Below are 17,881 nucleotides of genomic sequence, written 5' to 3'. Positions count from 1 at the left end.
AGGGATTTCTGGATTTGGAATCGATCCTCAGTACAGCGATATCGTAAGGTTCGTCAACCTCTGCTTTGTAAATCAAATTCGCTTTCGCAGACCATTTCGATCCGTCTTCGCGCGATGCGATATTACCATTTGTAAGTTCAATTCCTGTTGGTGATGCCTAGAAATGTTGTAAGCATTTTCGGAAAAAGTTAGAGGACGTTCACATTTTCCCGTACCGTTCTAACGACATGTGCACAAGTTATGAACGTTCCGCTTTGTTCATCCACCAGAATACCGGTGCCCCAGTTCGGCCCACATTTCACGATCGCGATGTTTCTTTCAAGACAGTCTGTAACGATAAACGCGACCATATAAGAAACTCGTGTGAACGGAAAAAAAGGAAAGAAAATAAAAAAATAAATGTTTACCCACCGATGTTGAGGCAATTCCATCGAGAGAAAGAGAAAGTCGAGCAGGTTGAATATCGAGATTCGTCTTTCGGCATACGACTTTGGAGAATTAGCTTCAGCGACGGTAACAGGTTCACAGCGAAAGTATAATTTACCCATTCTCCACGGCACCGGCTTAATGACGCGATTATCATGCCGCAAATACTTTTATCGCCGCTGGTAGATTATATGAAATTAGCGTCCAGGAATAAATTGAATGGGAAGCGAGAGAGAGAAAAAGTGCGATTGATTACCGGTTGTTGATTAAAAATACAGGAGAACCTTCGCAGCCGGGGAAAGCAGTCAGGTCCATCAGAATGAGACACTTGTTGATTCCCAGCAAATTTCCAATGACACCGCGACTGATGGAATCAATGAAAAAAGCATTTCCGAAAGGTGTCGAAATTAATTCGACGGCAGCTCCTTTTGTAGGTTCCAAGCTAGCTGCTTGCTTCGCGAGTTGACGCAACACTTGTTCGACTTCCGTTTTATTTGCCTTCAATTGTTTTCGCCCTCTCATCTCGTTCACGAGAGGTTCAACTTTGATTACCAGAAAGATTGGTAACAAGAGGCGATCAAAGTTTTCGAAGGTCCAATCGCGAACAGTATTCTTTAATGCATCATCTAAAAGTGGACATTTCCAAAGAGATATGATCCTTCCTGATCCCTCTAATAAGTGGTCACGATAAATGCAAAACGTCAAGTCACTAAACAGTGGATCCGATGCTGGGATCATAATTAGATCTGCAGAAATCATGGATGTAATCATGTCGACGAACTCCTGAGATCGGGATAAGACAGAAGCTAGCATGGAACCATGAACGAGAACCCAATTCTTCGCTACCAAAATACCGGAATAGCCTCGCGAGACCATCGCGTCTTCCGGGGAAGATGTGTTCGATACGAATACGCTTTCTGGCACGTGCATCGTGCCAATATTCCGTGCCGTTCCTACGAGATAGAAAAACAACCGGATAAAATAGCGGCAGAAACGTGGCTTCTTTTTAGAAAATAAGATAAATGCGGTGGTCGCAAATTGTCAGACGTGCTCGCTCGCAATTTACGCGCCGACCTTATTTATAGCCCTGTTTATTACTATGTATTTTCTTCTCTAGATAAAATCAACAGCTACTTTTCAACGTCACCGGCTTTCTATTTTTTTCATACGCCAGCGTACACACGCGTGTTCGTAGGGTGCATGTGTCTAATGGTTACAGTGGTTCGACGTTCTCCGCACCCCTGGCATCCACGAGTTCAGCGAGAGCGCGACGACACGTGTACTCAAGGCAATTTCTCCGCCGTTCCACGTGTATCCCAAAATTATCGTTGATCAACCGACTTTTCTTCTCTCCTCAACGCCCACAATTCTATCCTTTCCCTTCGTCAGTTCATGAATTGTAGCCTGCAATATTGCGTCTCGTACCTACGTACGCAAGTTCAATCTTGAGGAGAGACAAATTTAAAACATAGAAGAGCCTTCGGAAGGTCAAAGGAGAAGACGGTGGGAGGGAGTGGGAGAGAGAGAGAGAGAGAGAAATGAAACGATGAAAAAATCAGAGAAACGATGGATGGTAATAGAATAGAGCAAAGGATAGAAGGAGGATGAAGGATCTGAAAGACGTAAGGGAAGACGCCGGAACGAAAGGAAAGGAAAACGTAAGCTACTCGTTATTTGTGAGAGAGAAGATTGCAGGCTCTATTTCTGCTTGTTCGCAATTAGGCGGGCAGCTGGTGGTGCCGAGGGAGGTAACTCGAAACTGACGCGAGAAACCGGGGGGCAGCGATTCTCTGGGCGGCATTGAAGGGGTGGCGAAGAAAGGGGTTCTTTCCCTAGAAGAGAAGGACGCGCGCACCGAACACCCGCCGTGAGGTGTATATTAGACGCTGAGCGCCGCGACGCTCAGATCAGAAGGATTCCGTTCGTTGTGCCGTTGCTGCCTATTCGAGAAACTACCGCATCAAGGTACGTCTTTCGAGATACCGATTAAAAAAAGAAAAGTATCATTCCTAGTCGCTGATATCTCGATCGACCACCAGAAAGTGTTCCGGTTTTGGAGACGACTCCGATCCGAGACCTTAACATAAGTAACGTTATCGTCGTCTCTCTAAGGTTTGAATTTGACCTCGGTATTCAGTGTCGGGTGTCGAGTGTCGTATGTCTAAATGTCTCGAGTATCGCGTATCGTATCGTGACCAGGGAATGAAGCGCGAAAATGGGACGAAACAGGACAACGAATGATGCGTACAAGTACTTGCTTACAGTGATGCCTGGTTAGTGTACGCTTGAAATTCACTTTGCCGCAAATTATTGTACGTAAGCTAGTGTATACTAAGCGCGCACTACTGTATGTAAGTAAGGTACGTCATAAGGGGATCAGTCGAACAGCGTCAAAAGGAAGTCACCCTTAGGCATGCGACAAGTATACCCAAGTATTACGTACATAGTTTGCTTCGTTTGTAGAACACGATTGATTCGGTAGAACTGAAAGTGAACGATCGGCAATTGTTCACTTCGGTTTCAATTTCGTTAAATCGACCACATTGCACCAAAGATTAAAAGTGAATTCGTATGAAATCTTATTCACCGATTCGTTGATTTATTCCAAACTACGTTATTATCTTTAATAGGATTGAAATACTCGAGTTCTCCGCTTCTTTTATTCTCTTCAATTCCGATAACTACGTTCTCTTCGTGCGACTGATTCGGTTGTTGTCGTCGCGTTCCATTTCTGAGCAAGCCTCTCAATGAATAGACATGATCGTTTAAAAGGCGAATAACTGACGATGAAACGGCATGCGCGTTACGTACATGTATGAATGCAACCAGCTGTCTCGATACGATATATCGAGAAAAGAACGACCGTTCCCTCGCCTTCTCTAATCGTTCGCTTTAATTTACATCAATTGCATCTTGGCGCGGTCGCACGAGAACGATATGTATCTCAAACGTCACCCGCCAAGGATGGTAATTTTACGCCCTCCAATGTTTTATCCGCGTTCCCATTCGTTGTCAACTCGAAAAAACTCCTCTTGTATCAAATTCACGCTTTTACGCGCTTTACAATTGCGCGAAGAACATTCTTTCTGTAATGATTCTATTCGATCATCTAGAATTTCATTCCCTAATGAAATTTTCATTTCATTCCCAATTAAGTGTGCGATCGTTGATGTATACCGTGGTTTTCATAGTTGCCTGGAATATAATTTCGATCCGGTCGTTGAGGAACGGCTGCATCGAATGATGTAACCGAACGATGTAATACGGAAAATCAGAACGCGTGCATGAATCGTGTAAATACGTGGTACATCTTCTCGAAGAAATATCAGTTTTCTCTCTTGAGTAAATTTGTTGACAGTGAGAAGAAAGTAGCTAGTATTACGGTTAACGAGAATTATTTGCATCGGAGTGATAAGAATTGCGAATCGAAATTCGTCTAAAGGGAGAAAGGGGAAGCCGAGAGGCAAATCGCGCGGGTTCAATGTGATTGCTACCATAATCGCGGGTGCATGCCAGCGCAATCTGACCGCGGGCAAACACCGATCCACGAAGTTATTCTGGGAATTTTCTACGCAACCCGAAGGCGAGCTACTTTCCGTTTTCAGTGAAGTCGCTGAGCTATTTATAGCTCGTTCGGTTCGTCAGGAAAGGACATTCGTCCTATGCTCTCTTTTTTCCCTGGCTCATTAAACTTCTTCCTTCTTCTCGAGACGCGGAACCTCAGTAGATCTCACGAAAAATACATACTTTATCATCACGCTTGTGCGTACGTAGGCGCAATACGCGTACTAGTAAATGGAGCAATCTATCCGTTCGGTTTGGTGACTCAATACGGTTCACTGCGGGAGAACACGATCACGATGACACGCGTGCAAAGGCAGGTATGTAGATACGACATACGGTTGAAAGACGACGAAACGCGGGCAAGGGGATCCCGGGGGATGCGAGGCAGGCGAGGAGTATACGTGCAGCGTAGGCATCGAAGGAGGGAGGTCAGCAATGAACGGGTTACGGAGGAACCTAGACTGATCGTAGTTGTTTCGAGTGGCCGGTTGACTCGTACAGGAGGGCATACATACGTCCTTTTAACCGTCCATTCGCGTTAAGTGGCAGAGCCGTACCTACAGAGGGGCCCGACCGCAACACAGAGGAGGATGCCGAAGCGTGTGCGTGACTCGCAGCCCTACGCAACCAGTCTGATCCCGAGTCAGTATTCACCGTGATTGGTTACTCTATCACCGATGCTTGCTTTTGCTCTTTGCTCCGAACCCGATAAATTAGTGCCGCGTGTCGTTTCGTTTCGTACATTCTATTTTTCATATTTCAATCGTCTTCTTCCCAAGTGTTTAAATCTATCATCTACCGTTAATCCGCCCTATTGTCTCGGCGCAACCCGCTCGTCAATTCCAACTTGGTAGAAGTATTATAATGGTCTACGTGTGATCTTTCCGTGTTGTGTCTGTGCCGAATTGCTGATCATTCAGAATACACGGGGTCGTTTGAACAAGGAAGAACGAAAGCACGCATGTAGCGTAACTCTCGTAGGCGCGTCGTCGCGTGAGGAAGCGTCGGCGGCATACCTTCTGTTCGTTCCGAGGGAAGGTCGGTGTTAAGCTAGTTGTTGGAATTCTCCTAAAGGAAACGAAAGGAGGAATAGGAAGGAAAGGAGGAAGAGGGTCACGAACGAGAGAAATCACGCGGTGAAGAAGGAGTGGTGCATAGACGAAGGAAAAGGAGGTGAAGGTAGTGGTGGACGTGATTCTCGAGGGTGGAGGTGGAAGTGGAAGTGAAGGTGTAAGTGGAGGTGGCGGTTGTGGTGCCGGTGGTGGTGGTTGTAGCGGCGGCAGCGACGCTGGAAGGGGAGGAGAAAAAAAGAGTAACAGGTAAAAATTTCGAGGAACTACGAAATAATCAGAAACGAGATACGAATCGAGGATTCGAAACGGAAAGCAACGGAGATGGGCTGAAAAAAAGTTCTAAGGATTTCTCGTTTGATCGCATCTCGCGTACGATTCGACTGTCGCGAGGAGACAGCTAGCCGATGACGAAGCCAAGCCTGTGAGAAAATTAGCCGGAGCGTGTGCGCTGACTGGCACGGATACAGACATTAAAACCTATCAACCCTCCTCGCCTGTTGACAGTCTTTAATCGTGATAAAGTTCGATGTTATATAACTAAAATAGTGGCAAGAACATAGGAAAAGAAATGAAGTAAGGGTCTTGTAAAGCGTGAAGAACGGAAGAAGGGTGATAACACGGAGCAAAGTGATCCGTTAGCAAGAACGAAAGCGAGACAAGGCTCACGCGCTTTTTTCCCTGTCGCATTCGTATAGCTACGCTCTCGCTCTGGTTTCATTAAACAAATATCTTCCGTAATCGACGATGAGGTTTCCTTGAATTCTGAACGAATCAGTGGAACTGATCTCGACTCGATTCGGTGTTCGCCGAGGGAAATGAAGCTGCCGGTGTGTACAATCCACCATGGGGGACAACGACCGTCACCGCGCTACGAGAAGCCGTGTCAACTTTGCGATTCGCTACGTGAGTTTCGAGAGTGAATGTTCGAAAGAAAAATTAATTGTTCCTCGGTACAAGCCTACATCGAACTGCTCTCAGAAAAATTCTGAACTCATGTTTTAAACAGACCCGTATTCTACCGACCTTTCTTTTTCATACCTGTTTGTTTCATGCAACATTCTATTTCTGTTCCACTTCTGATCGAAATTTGCTTTATTTTTCTGATCTGTTAGTACTCGTATAATTCAAGAGAAAATAAAGCAACATTTTGTGCGTAAGAATTTTTCGTTTTAAAAACGGAACGTACACTTTTTGGAAAAAATAATTTCCTCTCTAGACGACTTTCACGTCAAACGGTTTCCGAAAACTCGACAAAGACCTGCTACACATGGCTCTGAATAGGGGAAAATGACGTAATTTACTTTCAGTTGTGTTTTAGTTGATGCAACCGTGACGCAGGTTTACGCGAACCGTGACGAGACAGTTTCTAAAGTGCATAGTTATGGTAAGACACGAATTAACTTCGCTTATGATATTCAGGAAAAACCATAACGGTAGAAAAACAGTGAATCGTATGAGTTCTTCGAATACAATTACACAAAGTTTTTCTCCATTGAGACAATCGTATAACGTCCGTTACTCATTCATCAGTTATAGTCTGATAAATATTATTCCAAGTCCGAAACCTTGCGTAATGCCCCATATACGTGGAAAACAAGCATGACGGTGTAAGGACACGATAATAGATATGAATGATAGTAAATGTTCATGACAAGTGGAAGTACCGTTGACGTTACCAAAGATCGTGTTACTGTTTAGTCAAGATGATGTTCAGCGAAGATTATTTTGTTAGTTATTTAGATTGTAGTAGCGACAACAGTGACGATTATGAAGCTGCTGATATGCTGATGACGATGAAAGCATGTAGCCTCGAGTAACCCGATTTTACCTCGGAGATCAGACTGTGTTGATATTTAAAAGTCAATTCGATGGATTGCTCGCTTTCCTTATTCCTACCGCGGTTAGCAGATCTTGCATCGACGAGCGTGCCAGATCATCGAAATTCTCCAATAAAATGAATGAACGTGGATAGGCAGACAAATAGACATAATTGAAAGGAGTGGGAGTGGTCCGTCTAGAAAGATAGAGAGAGAGAAGCGAAAAGGAAATCTGTTGTAGGTATAGTTTAAAGGCCAATCGGATCGTATTGTCACGCACGGCCCACCTGTGCGCGATGGTTCGCGTCGGAGAACGGCTGTCCTTCGATATATCTCTTAGTTGTTCAGTCTGGATGCGACGGTCTCGACGGTGTTGGGGCCGTAAGGGGGTGGGTGGCCGAGGAGGCGGGCGGCGGGCATTCTGCCGCGCGCGCGCGCCTTTCTCGAGATCGCGATACCACAGTTCCGCGGTGGTACTTGTCTCGCATGTTTCCTTCCGCGACGTTTGAGGAACACCCTCGAAGAAGGAAGTGTTTTCCACGCGAGCTAAAGAGAACCGTGAAAACGATGATGCGACATGTCGACATAACCGTGATTCAACTGCGAATGTTATCGTCTAGATAAAGTGCGAACCGGTCAAATAGTTTCTTTTAAAATCGATCATTTTCTGGTTATCAGTGAGGTTTTTTTCAATTTGAATAAGACTTTGCACGAAGAATCTGGAATAATCAATTGATTCTATAGAGAACGTAGGAAATCCTTGTTTCCCTTCGTGATAGGGACCAAGATCCTCACCGGATTATTGTTTGCCACGAAGAGAGAGTGATCAAGAGTGAGTATAAATTTTTAGAATAGAGAAGAGGGAGTTGGCACGCTCGCATTCTGAAATTGGGGGTTGAAGATAGAGTAAAATGAAGAAAAAGGGAGAGAAAGAAGAGCAAACATTTTATTTGGAATAAGCAATAACACTGCAAAAAGAAATTTTAGAATAGATACTGAGAGAGTGAGAGAGAGAGAAAGGATAAGAACAGGGGGATATTAAGATACATTTACAAAAAGTAGGAAAGAAAATTAAAATAGGTTCAAAAGCCATGAGAAAGCGGAAGGAAACTTTCATACATGAGAATTCCGTTGCATTTTTATCGTGCGACGTACAATCTTGCACCATCGATCGATGCCTTATTGATTTCGTCTACGTAACATTTAGAAATCCTACAAATACTTTGCAATTGTGACAAGAAATTAAGATATGCGACACGATAAGCAAATACTTGTAATATTCGTTATCCTTTCATGAAATTCATATATTTACTAGCGTAGATAATTATTCATTTGCGGTAATATTAGTTGAAAAGGTTTATCGATATTATTCTACTGGATACCTTTGAATTTTCATTTTAAATCCATGTAATCGAGCAGTCCGCGAAGCGAGTGTAAAACTCTCACGGACGAGTACTCCGAAGGCACGAGTTAATTTCGAGCGTTCAAATTTAACCGCACGTTGTCAAAGAATTAAATTCTACCATGATATCGGGAAGACTAACGAGCAAGGGAAAAGAAGCTGCTGGAAGAAGTGATGTTAGGACGAGAGAGAGACGGAACGAGGAGGAGAAAAAGAAATGAGAGAGAAAAGAAAGAAGAAGAAAAAAGGACACGGGTATTTGTGTGAGGAACAAACGAAAAGGTCGGAACGAGACGGAGAACGAAAGGGTAACAGGGGGTCTCTATCTTTAGAGTTCATTCAGAGAATCTTTTACTCGGTCAGAGCCGGGCGAGGGCCAAACACGAGTTGACTCATGCTTAAAAGACTAATATACAAGAAAGCGGGAAGGACAGGGATTCAAGAGTATTCTTCGCTCGGATGCTTACGTCTTTCTCGAGACGCTGACGGAACGGAATAAAAACAAAAACCGTTATGTGAGAAGGAAAAGAATCGATGTCTGAAATTGTAAAAACTATATCGATTTCTATGAGCGAATTAAAAGCAACGTTGCAATAAACGTTGAAAATTTAGCAGAATTTGAAAAGGGATTTGGGTAAAGGAAAGAGAAAAGCGCAGGAAGTTAGGACAGAGTAGTAGAGATTGTAGCAGTAGATACATATTAGCAGAGATACTAGAAATAGCTAGGAGGAAATGAGGGAAAGAGTAGCAGGAATGAGGTACAGCCACCTGTAGCTCCAAGCTGCAGCGACACGCCTCTTGAGAAACTCTCCCACTGAGCGTGCGCATTTTCTGGTAACCATGTAGAAACGTAAATAGTTTGCAGCCTTGCGATCGGTTCTAGTATCACAGAATTTTATTTCACTCCGTGAACGGTTCAATCGTTATTAACGAATCAGGACCGAATGAAATTTTAGAAAGTTTCTGACGATACTCCTACTCAGAGAGAGTTATAACACTATAAATTGGTGCAGACTATAAATTCGGCCACGTGCGCAAGGTGGCCTTACGTTATACATATCGAGGGCCACTTTATGAAAATTGTTCGAAGTAGATCCGCATGTAGACTCTCCGAGGTCGCGATTGACAAAAGAGAAAGAAATGAAAAAGTAACGAACGGATAGAAATAAAAACGAAGGGCAAAAAGTAAAGGGAAAAAGAGGTGGACGCGGGCACGTTCGAGTATCGATGGAAAAGACGATAAAACGTGAAGCGCAAGATGCAGTGAAGCGAAACGAGAGAAGCGAAAGACAGAGAAAAGCAACAGCTTGTAATGCGAACCATAGGACGCCAAGCTGTCTGCCGGAACGCGGCTTTGCCCCACTACACTGTTCGAAGCTAATGTGCAATCGCGATGTTGCTGCCAGCAGAATCCACTGCGACTCTCCTCTTGTTCTTCCTTCTGCACTTGTTTCTGTTTTTGCTCATATTCTTCTTTACACTATTAATTTGTACGCTAACTACAATACCGTTGCGTACAGATCCGATTCAGTTACACTGTTCGCGTTTCCGGTATCATGGCTATGCAGGATTGTCAGGACGGCCCATCCATCGATTCTTCCTCGTCTTTAACATCTTTATTAGAATTGTGCCTCAAATGTTGCATCGTAAATTTAGCGTACGTGTAGAAATCGATTTGTCAATTGAATTTAAACGTTCTTCTATTTATACAGCCTCCGTTAAAATAAACGTGGCGTGTGCCAATAGCTCTTGTAACCGCTGTACATAGTACGTATCATTATTCTGTAGTTACATGAACCGAAATCGAATGTCGAAAGCAACAAGTCGGTAACGGCGAGAAAGTGCACGAACGCGCGCAGTCGTGCTCGTGTGTTACTCGAGTTGCGGGTGTTGGTAGCGGCAATACGCGTTTTTTCTCATTTTCAGTGTACGCCTAGAATGGTTCTCTCCAGCTCGAGAGCACGAGGGGAGAATCGTGCACGATTTATTTACGCGATCCGGCTGGTCAGGCTCCCGGTTAGTCTCGAGAAGTGCAAACTACACACGATCTCGCGTATGTAGGACAAAGGCTGCTCTGTGATAGTCATTTCTACTGTCGTTCGTTCGGATCGTTCCGATCACGGTCTCACAACGCTATGCTCTCTCGTGATGTTCCATCCATCTCGGCGTTTATTTGTTCGATCGTTATTGCCGATAATCTCCGAATACTTTTAAAGTGTTCCGACAGTCGGAATATGTAAATTTGTCTCAGGGAAAGAGTTGTGCGAATGAGGAAATTGAATGCGTTGAAAACTAGTGGGGAAAATACGGGGCGGAAGTTGAAAAGTCGGGAAAACATATCTTCTTTACCTAAGCGTATGATACTTTGATTATTAACTGCGTTCCATCGCGATACTTTCTAATCCGTAATCGGCCTCTTTCAGCTCGGTATATATGTGCACTAACTGCGGTAGGCTACGGTACTATTGGTTCGCCGTGAGCAGAAAAATTGGAATACAGAAGGGAGAAAGGTAGAAAGAAGAAGGAAGGGCGAATGGAAAGGCGTGTACGCGCGCATAAAGCTCAATCCGAGCGACACACCTGTTGAACATTCCTTCGCAAATACCCGCGCGTCGACTACGTGCATTGCATACGAAGTTGCATGCGGACGCAGCTGTGCTTTGCTTGACTCGCTTCGCCTTGCCTTGCCTTGCTTTGCCTTGCCTTGCACACGAGCTCGAGCCGGTCACGAGAAACCTCATCTATTCCACGAATTTCATCGAAATAACTTGAAGCGATTGCCTTACGACGTAACGATTGGCCGCCAGAGAATCGCGTTAGCCTCATGTCGGTTTGCTCGTACTTCAACGTACTCAATCATTACAAGAAACTTGATATACTTTTACCAATTATACACAAATTTCTCATCGATTAGATGAATGATTACATACAAATGATCACTAATATTAAGATTGCTAGCTCGTTAATTGTACTTTGGGCCTTGACCCTATATGAATGACGAAGTATACTAGATAGAAGAACGTAAGTCAGCTACCATGAAACGAGCGATGTCCAGCTCTAATCCGAAATAAGAACGCGTACGAGACACAGCTGCATACGTTTAATGAAAGTTTTACCGCGGGTTCACCAAGTTAGTTGATGCATTCCGCCGCGTGTCTTATTTAATTCGCCTCTTTCTTCGTCAAATTCTATTGCTATAAATGGATCAAGGTTAGCAGTCGTTAAGCTTATTCTTGTCCAGCTGTGCGTCCCATTCCACGTAATACTACATAAACTTGAACGCATTATACAGGACGAGAAGATTCGGACGTGCATCGGTCTATCGAGTTAGTTAGACGAAATGTTACTCGATTGTGGCTCAATCGTTGTACACTTGGATACGTTGGTATGCATCCTATGTATATCAAGTGTACGCCGCGTAGAGAATATTCCGTTGGAAAAATAGAAAGAAGCAGTAAAGTTTCCGATTCGATGGATAACCGGACTCAGAGATTTTATCAGAATCATTTAACGCTTAATCGTCTTCGCCGTCGGCATAGGTTAATAGGACTGTCCTTATGTAATTAACGCGAACGATTGACGTCATTGACTCTTCTATTTATGTAGCCTTCTCTTCGAGAATCAACGAACAACGCATGTACATTATGTATCCTCTTCTGTTTTCTCTTTCCCATAATTAACAATTCGACGTATCGAACTGTTTCTACGAAAAATGTGTGACGCTATAAAACCGTACCCTCTCCGCATTTGGTACTGCTCGCTGTTATCGGAAATATTCCTACTTCTGGAATAACGTTTAAATTTTTCCAAGGATGCGCGATTAGAGATAAAAAGAAATGTTCCACTGGCAACTGTAGATGTATGAGCGTGCGGGCGTACGTGATTTTGTCTGCATCGGTAAAAAGAGAATACGTACTATAGATGTAGAAGAAAACAGAAGAAAAGGTGAAAAGAGGTAAAGAACATGTGCGTGACAGAGGGAAAGGAAGAGAACGAGAGCCCGTATTCGCATTTGGAATATACAGTATGTACAGTTCGTATAGAGATATTCCCCGCTTCTGTCGACTCAGTCTTTTCCTTCTCGTCGAGGTTACAAACAGCATCTGTACACGTCAGAGCACACCTGGGTGGTGATCCTCGTGTATTAAATTATCGTCGCGTTGATCTTGCAAGCGAGCTGCGGAGATCGTTAGTTTTGCTCCAAGATCCCGGCGATCGAGGACGCCGTGCCGCACCGCGCCGCCTCGATCCTCCGTCGTCCGTTCAACCCGCCTATCTCTCCTTCTCCTCCAGAGTTCAGTTCTTCGGCTTCTTTCCGCGCGCACGTCCGTTTCACCTTCCCGCTCGCTCCGCTCCTGCAACCCTCGCCCTCCGTTTTCTTTCTCTTCTCTTCTTCCCTTCCCTTTGGTTCTTTCCTCGCCTCTCCTTCCATCCAACCATTCCCTATCCCACCTCTTTTGATCTTCAATCGTGACCAGATAACCAGCACTTTCGCGGCACTTTCAAAGTAGCTCTAACTACGTTCGAGTCGAGCAGAAAGTTCTCGAACATCTTGCTCGAACGACAGACAGACTTTGGTATTCCTTCTCTCCTCCGTTATCGATCATTTCAGCTTTATAAATGTTTCTCTGTTATTCTACCTCCTCTCTACCGTATCATCCGGACTCGTTTCATCGGGAATTTGATTTCGCCGTAATATGCGACACACGATTCGACCATGAAGTAGCATTCATAAATAAATATGTTGAAAGACGCCCCGTCTTGTAAACTCAAGAACGCAATGCTTGCGTTGCGAGTTATGTCGGCGACGAAAGGAAAAAAGAAAGTAGAACGAAAACGAACATGCGTAGGAGTGGCGAAACGAATAGGTACATATAACAGGTGGACGTGACACACCGAGCATACAAATTCGTAGATCAACTTAGAGATCACCGGTAGCGCTGTCGCGGCTCGATTCTAGCCACCTCGTTGTCGCTTGATTTACGATTCGTTTCTCCTTATTTTCTTTTTACTCTCTGGTCAGTTTTTGCGTCGATCCTTCTCGGCTCATCGTTCAAATGGTTCCTTTTACTTTTTTTCGACTCCTTTCGTTTTTTTATCCCGCTTCCTCCGCTCTGTTTCTACGCATACTTTACAACAAGATTACAGCATAAAACGTTACTTTTACGCGAATAACAAAACTGTCTACTTAACGTTTTACATAGCATCTTGTCTTTCCGTTCTACTCGATTGCTGCTTATCAAGTCATTCATTTCTGCATTTCATCCGCCACGCGCGAATAAAACTAGAAAGAGCGTTTCATCAAATTCGTACAAGACACATGTTTAACCAGAATAGTCTACGCAAATACATAACTATGTACGCATAACGCTATCGCGTCTGGGCAGAAATGCATATCGCGTAAGCTCGCTGATGGGCACGAGGAAAGCCAGGGAAGGAGGTCGAGAATACTGGTCGATGTCGCTTACACGTATAAACGGATTGGACGAATGTGGTAGGAGACAGACAAACCGAGAGCAAGCCGTGAAGCGCACGCGGTCCCGATCCCAGCGAGTCCCCTCAGTGAGCCCGTCGAGCAACTCCTTCTCACGATTGAGTCATCCGGCACGGGAAGAGGACCACCTGGTGAGAAGAGCCGGCCATGTATCTAACGATATAGTCTCTTTCGCCTCGTCTCGTGTGTGTGGCTCCTTCCTCTTATCCCCGTCAACCGGACCCGCCTCCGGACCGGACCCGACTCGACCCGATTCGATTCGATTCGATTCCAACAATTCCGGCACTATTCCCTTTTTCCGCTCTTTAAACCTGACATTTACACTTCATCAGCTATCCGAAATTTTCTAGTTTTTCCTGTGCATTCGAGTCGCCCGTTGAACAAGTAAGATATTACGATTCGGCTCCCAATTTTCCACTCCTTACTTCGTTATTTGTTTCGAGAATAATTCTATGTGCTTGTATCTCGTTAACTGCACTCTCTGCTTAAACAAGGATCGCAAGGTTACGCAATCTTCCTTTTTTCATCTTTTTTGGTAATTGTGTGCGACTCGCGATTCCGCTTTCTCGGAACGGATTGCGTAATATGAGAGAGAACGAAACGGCGCGCACGCACTGCTACTTTTCTGGAATATCTCTTGCATGCTCCTTCGATTAGAAGAGAACGTACGATGACTTAACAATGTGGATGGTACGATTTCAGAATCGAATAAAATAGTCTCGCGTGGACGCTGTTCATATAATTATACTTATTGCATCTAACATAAATATGTGTGTAACTAATGATTCGGCTATAAGAGCGCACGTCAGAGCCGTGAAGCGGTGTCGAAGAGTGTATAGTTTTTTGCTAAGGGGGATTTACAGATTGCACACCTGTGCATGGCTCGGCCGAGGAAAGACCTCACCTGTCGAGTAACCGGTCTCCATTGACTTTTTCTTCGTTTACGTACACTCAGTTTGCTCTCTGCTCTCCGCTATCTCTGTTCTCTTCACCCTTTGTATTCCGCCACCCGTTCCGCGATCTCCAACGTGGCTCTACAGTTTTTCACCCCAAAACCCCGTTCCCTCTATCCTGTGCTCTTTTTTAATTTATTTTTTATCCGCAACAAACTTTCAAGTTCATTACAGTTGTAGAACAGAATTAAAATAGACTTTTCCGTTTGTAAGCAGATTCGTGTGATTTGATGAATGAGAAACTGTTTTGTAAGATTGATCAGTGGTATATATCTTTAGTACCGGTGATCGAGGGATGAATAATCGACAATAGGCGGAGTGGTGATCATATTCGTTCTGGAAATCTATGGGACGATCTTTAACGATCAGGACTGAACGACTTTAGAGGCAAATTATCGGGCTGCAGGCAATTACCAGGTGGGGTCCGATATAGAGAATGGGGCGGTTTGAGAGTTCCGAGAATCGGTCGGTGGCTAAAAATAAGATCCCACCCGGGAGCGGTGATTATGTTCCGAAAAAAGAGAACCTGTGAGCGAAACGCTCTCCTCTTCGGAGTGTGCAGGTGCCGCTCGATCAGACCGAGAGTGGAGGAGGAAGAGAGGGAAGGAAAAAGAGATAGAGAGAGCAACATAGCGTGTTGAAGAATCTCGCATTGGCCCGTATCATCGGGCATAAGAAGGCACCCTTCGTTCGCCTTCACGAGCGCATTGCTATGCAGTACCGTGGTGTGCGCCGTTTCAACTCCGCTTAATGAAGTTGTCGGCTCAGGACGTTTACAGGTGGGGCCTACCTGCGTGTGGTCCATTCATAGCGACTACCGCGGGACTGGTTACGAGTGGTTTACATCTTTACTTTTACCTCTCTCGAAGCGCTCTTCATGAAGAGATGCCGTGTAGGTATCCGGCCAGGACCAATCCTCGTTGTCATCGTCATCGTTGTCGCAGTTTGTTGCTGTCATGCCGATAAAATGGCAAGAACCGACGATCGCTTTTATAGGCCGGTCCGAAAAGAGAGTAACAAGATCGATTCTTTTTCTCCAAACTGTACAATCCAATTCTGTGCAGAGAATATTCACTTGTTACTCTTACTAACTTTGATTTCATAATTATTTCATCCTCCCGTCGATCTGAGAATTCAATACTGCTCAATATATCCTCTCGAGTCTTCTTTCTTTCTTCTTCTTCACTTCTCTTCTGGTTATTTCGTCTCGGATAAGAAGCGTCGATTTAAATCTGATTTCCTACGACGGTACCCGCTGTACCTTCCTAACTACAGTTGTATTCATTATTTATTCTGTCATTGTTAACAAATGAATGAAACAATTTTGGCCGGATTTTCATTTCGTTTTTTAATCTGATTCTAGACTATGCATCGACAACAGAGGCTTCGATCGTCGTCATCCTTTTCGTCGTTAGCGTTGCCACTCTCGACGTCTCGATCATCCATCCCGACCGTTTCGTTGTCACCGGCGACATCAATGACGATGTCTACGTCAGGTTCCACGTCGCTGTCGCCTTTGTCGTCATCGCTTACGCCCTCGTCGTCCTCGCAACCGTCACCGCCGCCGCCGTCGTCTATCTTCTTGCCATCGTCGACGACGTGGTCGACACCAAACCTGTCGTCCTATTCCTGGAGCGTGCAGCAAACCTCCTGCTCGAGGCTATCTTCGTTACCGAACGAATCGTCGATCGTATCGATACCCTGTCCAAGACTCGTCTCCGTGTTAGCCTGGTCTGTGACGCTGTTACTCGTCTCGTCGTGCATCGGTCTAACGGACGCTGGCATCTTGAATGGACATCCCTTGGGTAAAAGGTCCTTCATCGATATCCAATGTAAAGGTATATACGACAAGAGTATCTTTGCCCGGCTGGATCGTATCTGCGAGGATTGCTACAACCTGTTTCGGGAACCCCAGTTGCATCAACTATGCAGGTAACTATTCACGCTCATTTCTTCGACATTTCGCAAATATTACGTGCGTCGTATTTTACGCATCGGGACAACCATCGATGAAGGAATCAATTTTCCATTGTCTTCTCTCTCCCAAATATTTTTCCATCAACATTTGACATCCATTATAGGTACATATCGTGAGCACCTAACGAATTATGTTTTCTTCATTCGAAGATTGTCCCAACATTTACAGACTTGTTTTCAGATAAAGGACGGATCGAGATATAACGATACGCTACATGTCGCAAGTTGATCGTACTCATACTTGGCATTTGTATTTTGGAATATTTTTCAGGGAAAACTGCTTTACGTCACTCTACTTCAAAGGATGCTTAGAAGTGCTGTTGTTGCAAGACGAGACGGAGAAGGTCCAAACGTGGATCAAACAACTACACGGAGCGGAACCCGGGGTTTAGGTAGCTTATTTTTTTCTGTTTATGATTTCTTTTTCGCATACTTTCATTTTTCCGCTTTAAACGCGTACCGTTTATCAAACAAACATGCTCCTCTCTACTCCTTCCTCCGTTCAAAAGTGATCCCGACTACCTTAACGTTCTCTCCCGTTTCATCATCTTCAACTAACGTTTTCCAATCATTAACATTCTCAGACATTGCACAAATTCTCTTTGCGTTCTTTACATTTAATTCTCTGAATCCTCCTTCTTCGTTTATCGCGTCACTTGTTTTCTTTCCATATGTTTTTCTTACACGTTTGGTTACGTTGCTCGCCAATGAATCGATAGTTATCAACAATTATTACGCACGGGCTAGTTGTTTTCTCGATCGACACACAAACAGTTTGCCATTGACGGCAACTCAAGAATTCACGAAGCGCAACTCAACGATGTACACGACACACACGATGACATACACGACATTCACGCATGCTGTACGTTTATTTAGGTAAATCCAAATTGATCAAACGATACGTTAATCAATGATCTCCGAAGGTGAAGCTAAGAAACGAGGAAGGATTTTTTATGCACACCGTGCCTAAATATTTCTGCACCTGAAATACTTTTTACACATTTTGCGCGTCGCCTTAAGGATGTATTGGCTATACAGTCAATCCCAAAGGTTTATGTACCTTAGAAAAACGCATTTTCTATAATTAAAAAGAAATCAGATGTCGGAAGAACAATGCTAATAATAAATAGCTACGTGCTAAAAAGTATAGAAGGAAATATCCAATTAAGTAT

The 17,881-nt window shown here is 44.3% G+C and overlaps 2 protein-coding genes across 6 annotated transcripts in view; one reads left to right on the top strand and one right to left on the bottom strand.

Moving 5' to 3' along the window:
- Positions 1-63: 63 nt before the first annotated feature.
- LOC108622358 (uncharacterized) lies at positions 64-15,861 on the bottom strand. The gene is made up of 4 exons (XM_026811438.1): positions 15,588-15,861; positions 683-1,379; positions 412-605; positions 64-328 (listed from the first exon to the last, which is right to left on the bottom strand). The coding sequence occupies exons 1-4, from the start codon at positions 15,685-15,687 to the stop codon at positions 189-191; spliced, it is 1,131 nt and encodes a 376-aa protein (XP_026667239.1). The 5' UTR covers positions 15,688-15,861; the 3' UTR covers positions 64-188.
- The window catches only part of ITP (ion transport peptide), a 23,197-nt gene continuing 7,319 nt past the window's right edge, over positions 2,004-17,881 (top strand). The window contains exons 1-3 of one of the 5 annotated variants that reach the window (XM_026811441.1): positions 2,004-2,391; positions 16,093-16,661; positions 16,978-17,098. In XM_026811441.1, the coding sequence (XP_026667242.1) occupies positions 16,096-16,661; positions 16,978-17,098 (687 nt within the window). In that variant the 5' untranslated portion in view covers positions 2,004-2,391; positions 16,093-16,095. The other 4 variants (XM_026811442.1, XM_018020199.2, XM_026811440.1 and 1 more) reach the window with 4 other exon arrangements.

Source organism: Ceratina calcarata, unplaced genomic scaffold (genome assembly GCF_001652005.2).
Source record: "Ceratina calcarata isolate Rehan_Ccalc_2016 unplaced genomic scaffold, ASM165200v1 scaffold219.2, whole genome shotgun sequence".
NCBI classification, from domain to species: Eukaryota; Metazoa; Arthropoda; class Insecta; order Hymenoptera; family Apidae; genus Ceratina; species Ceratina calcarata.
Note: the sequence above shows the minus strand (reverse complement) of the source record. Positions and strands in the feature narration are given on the sequence as shown.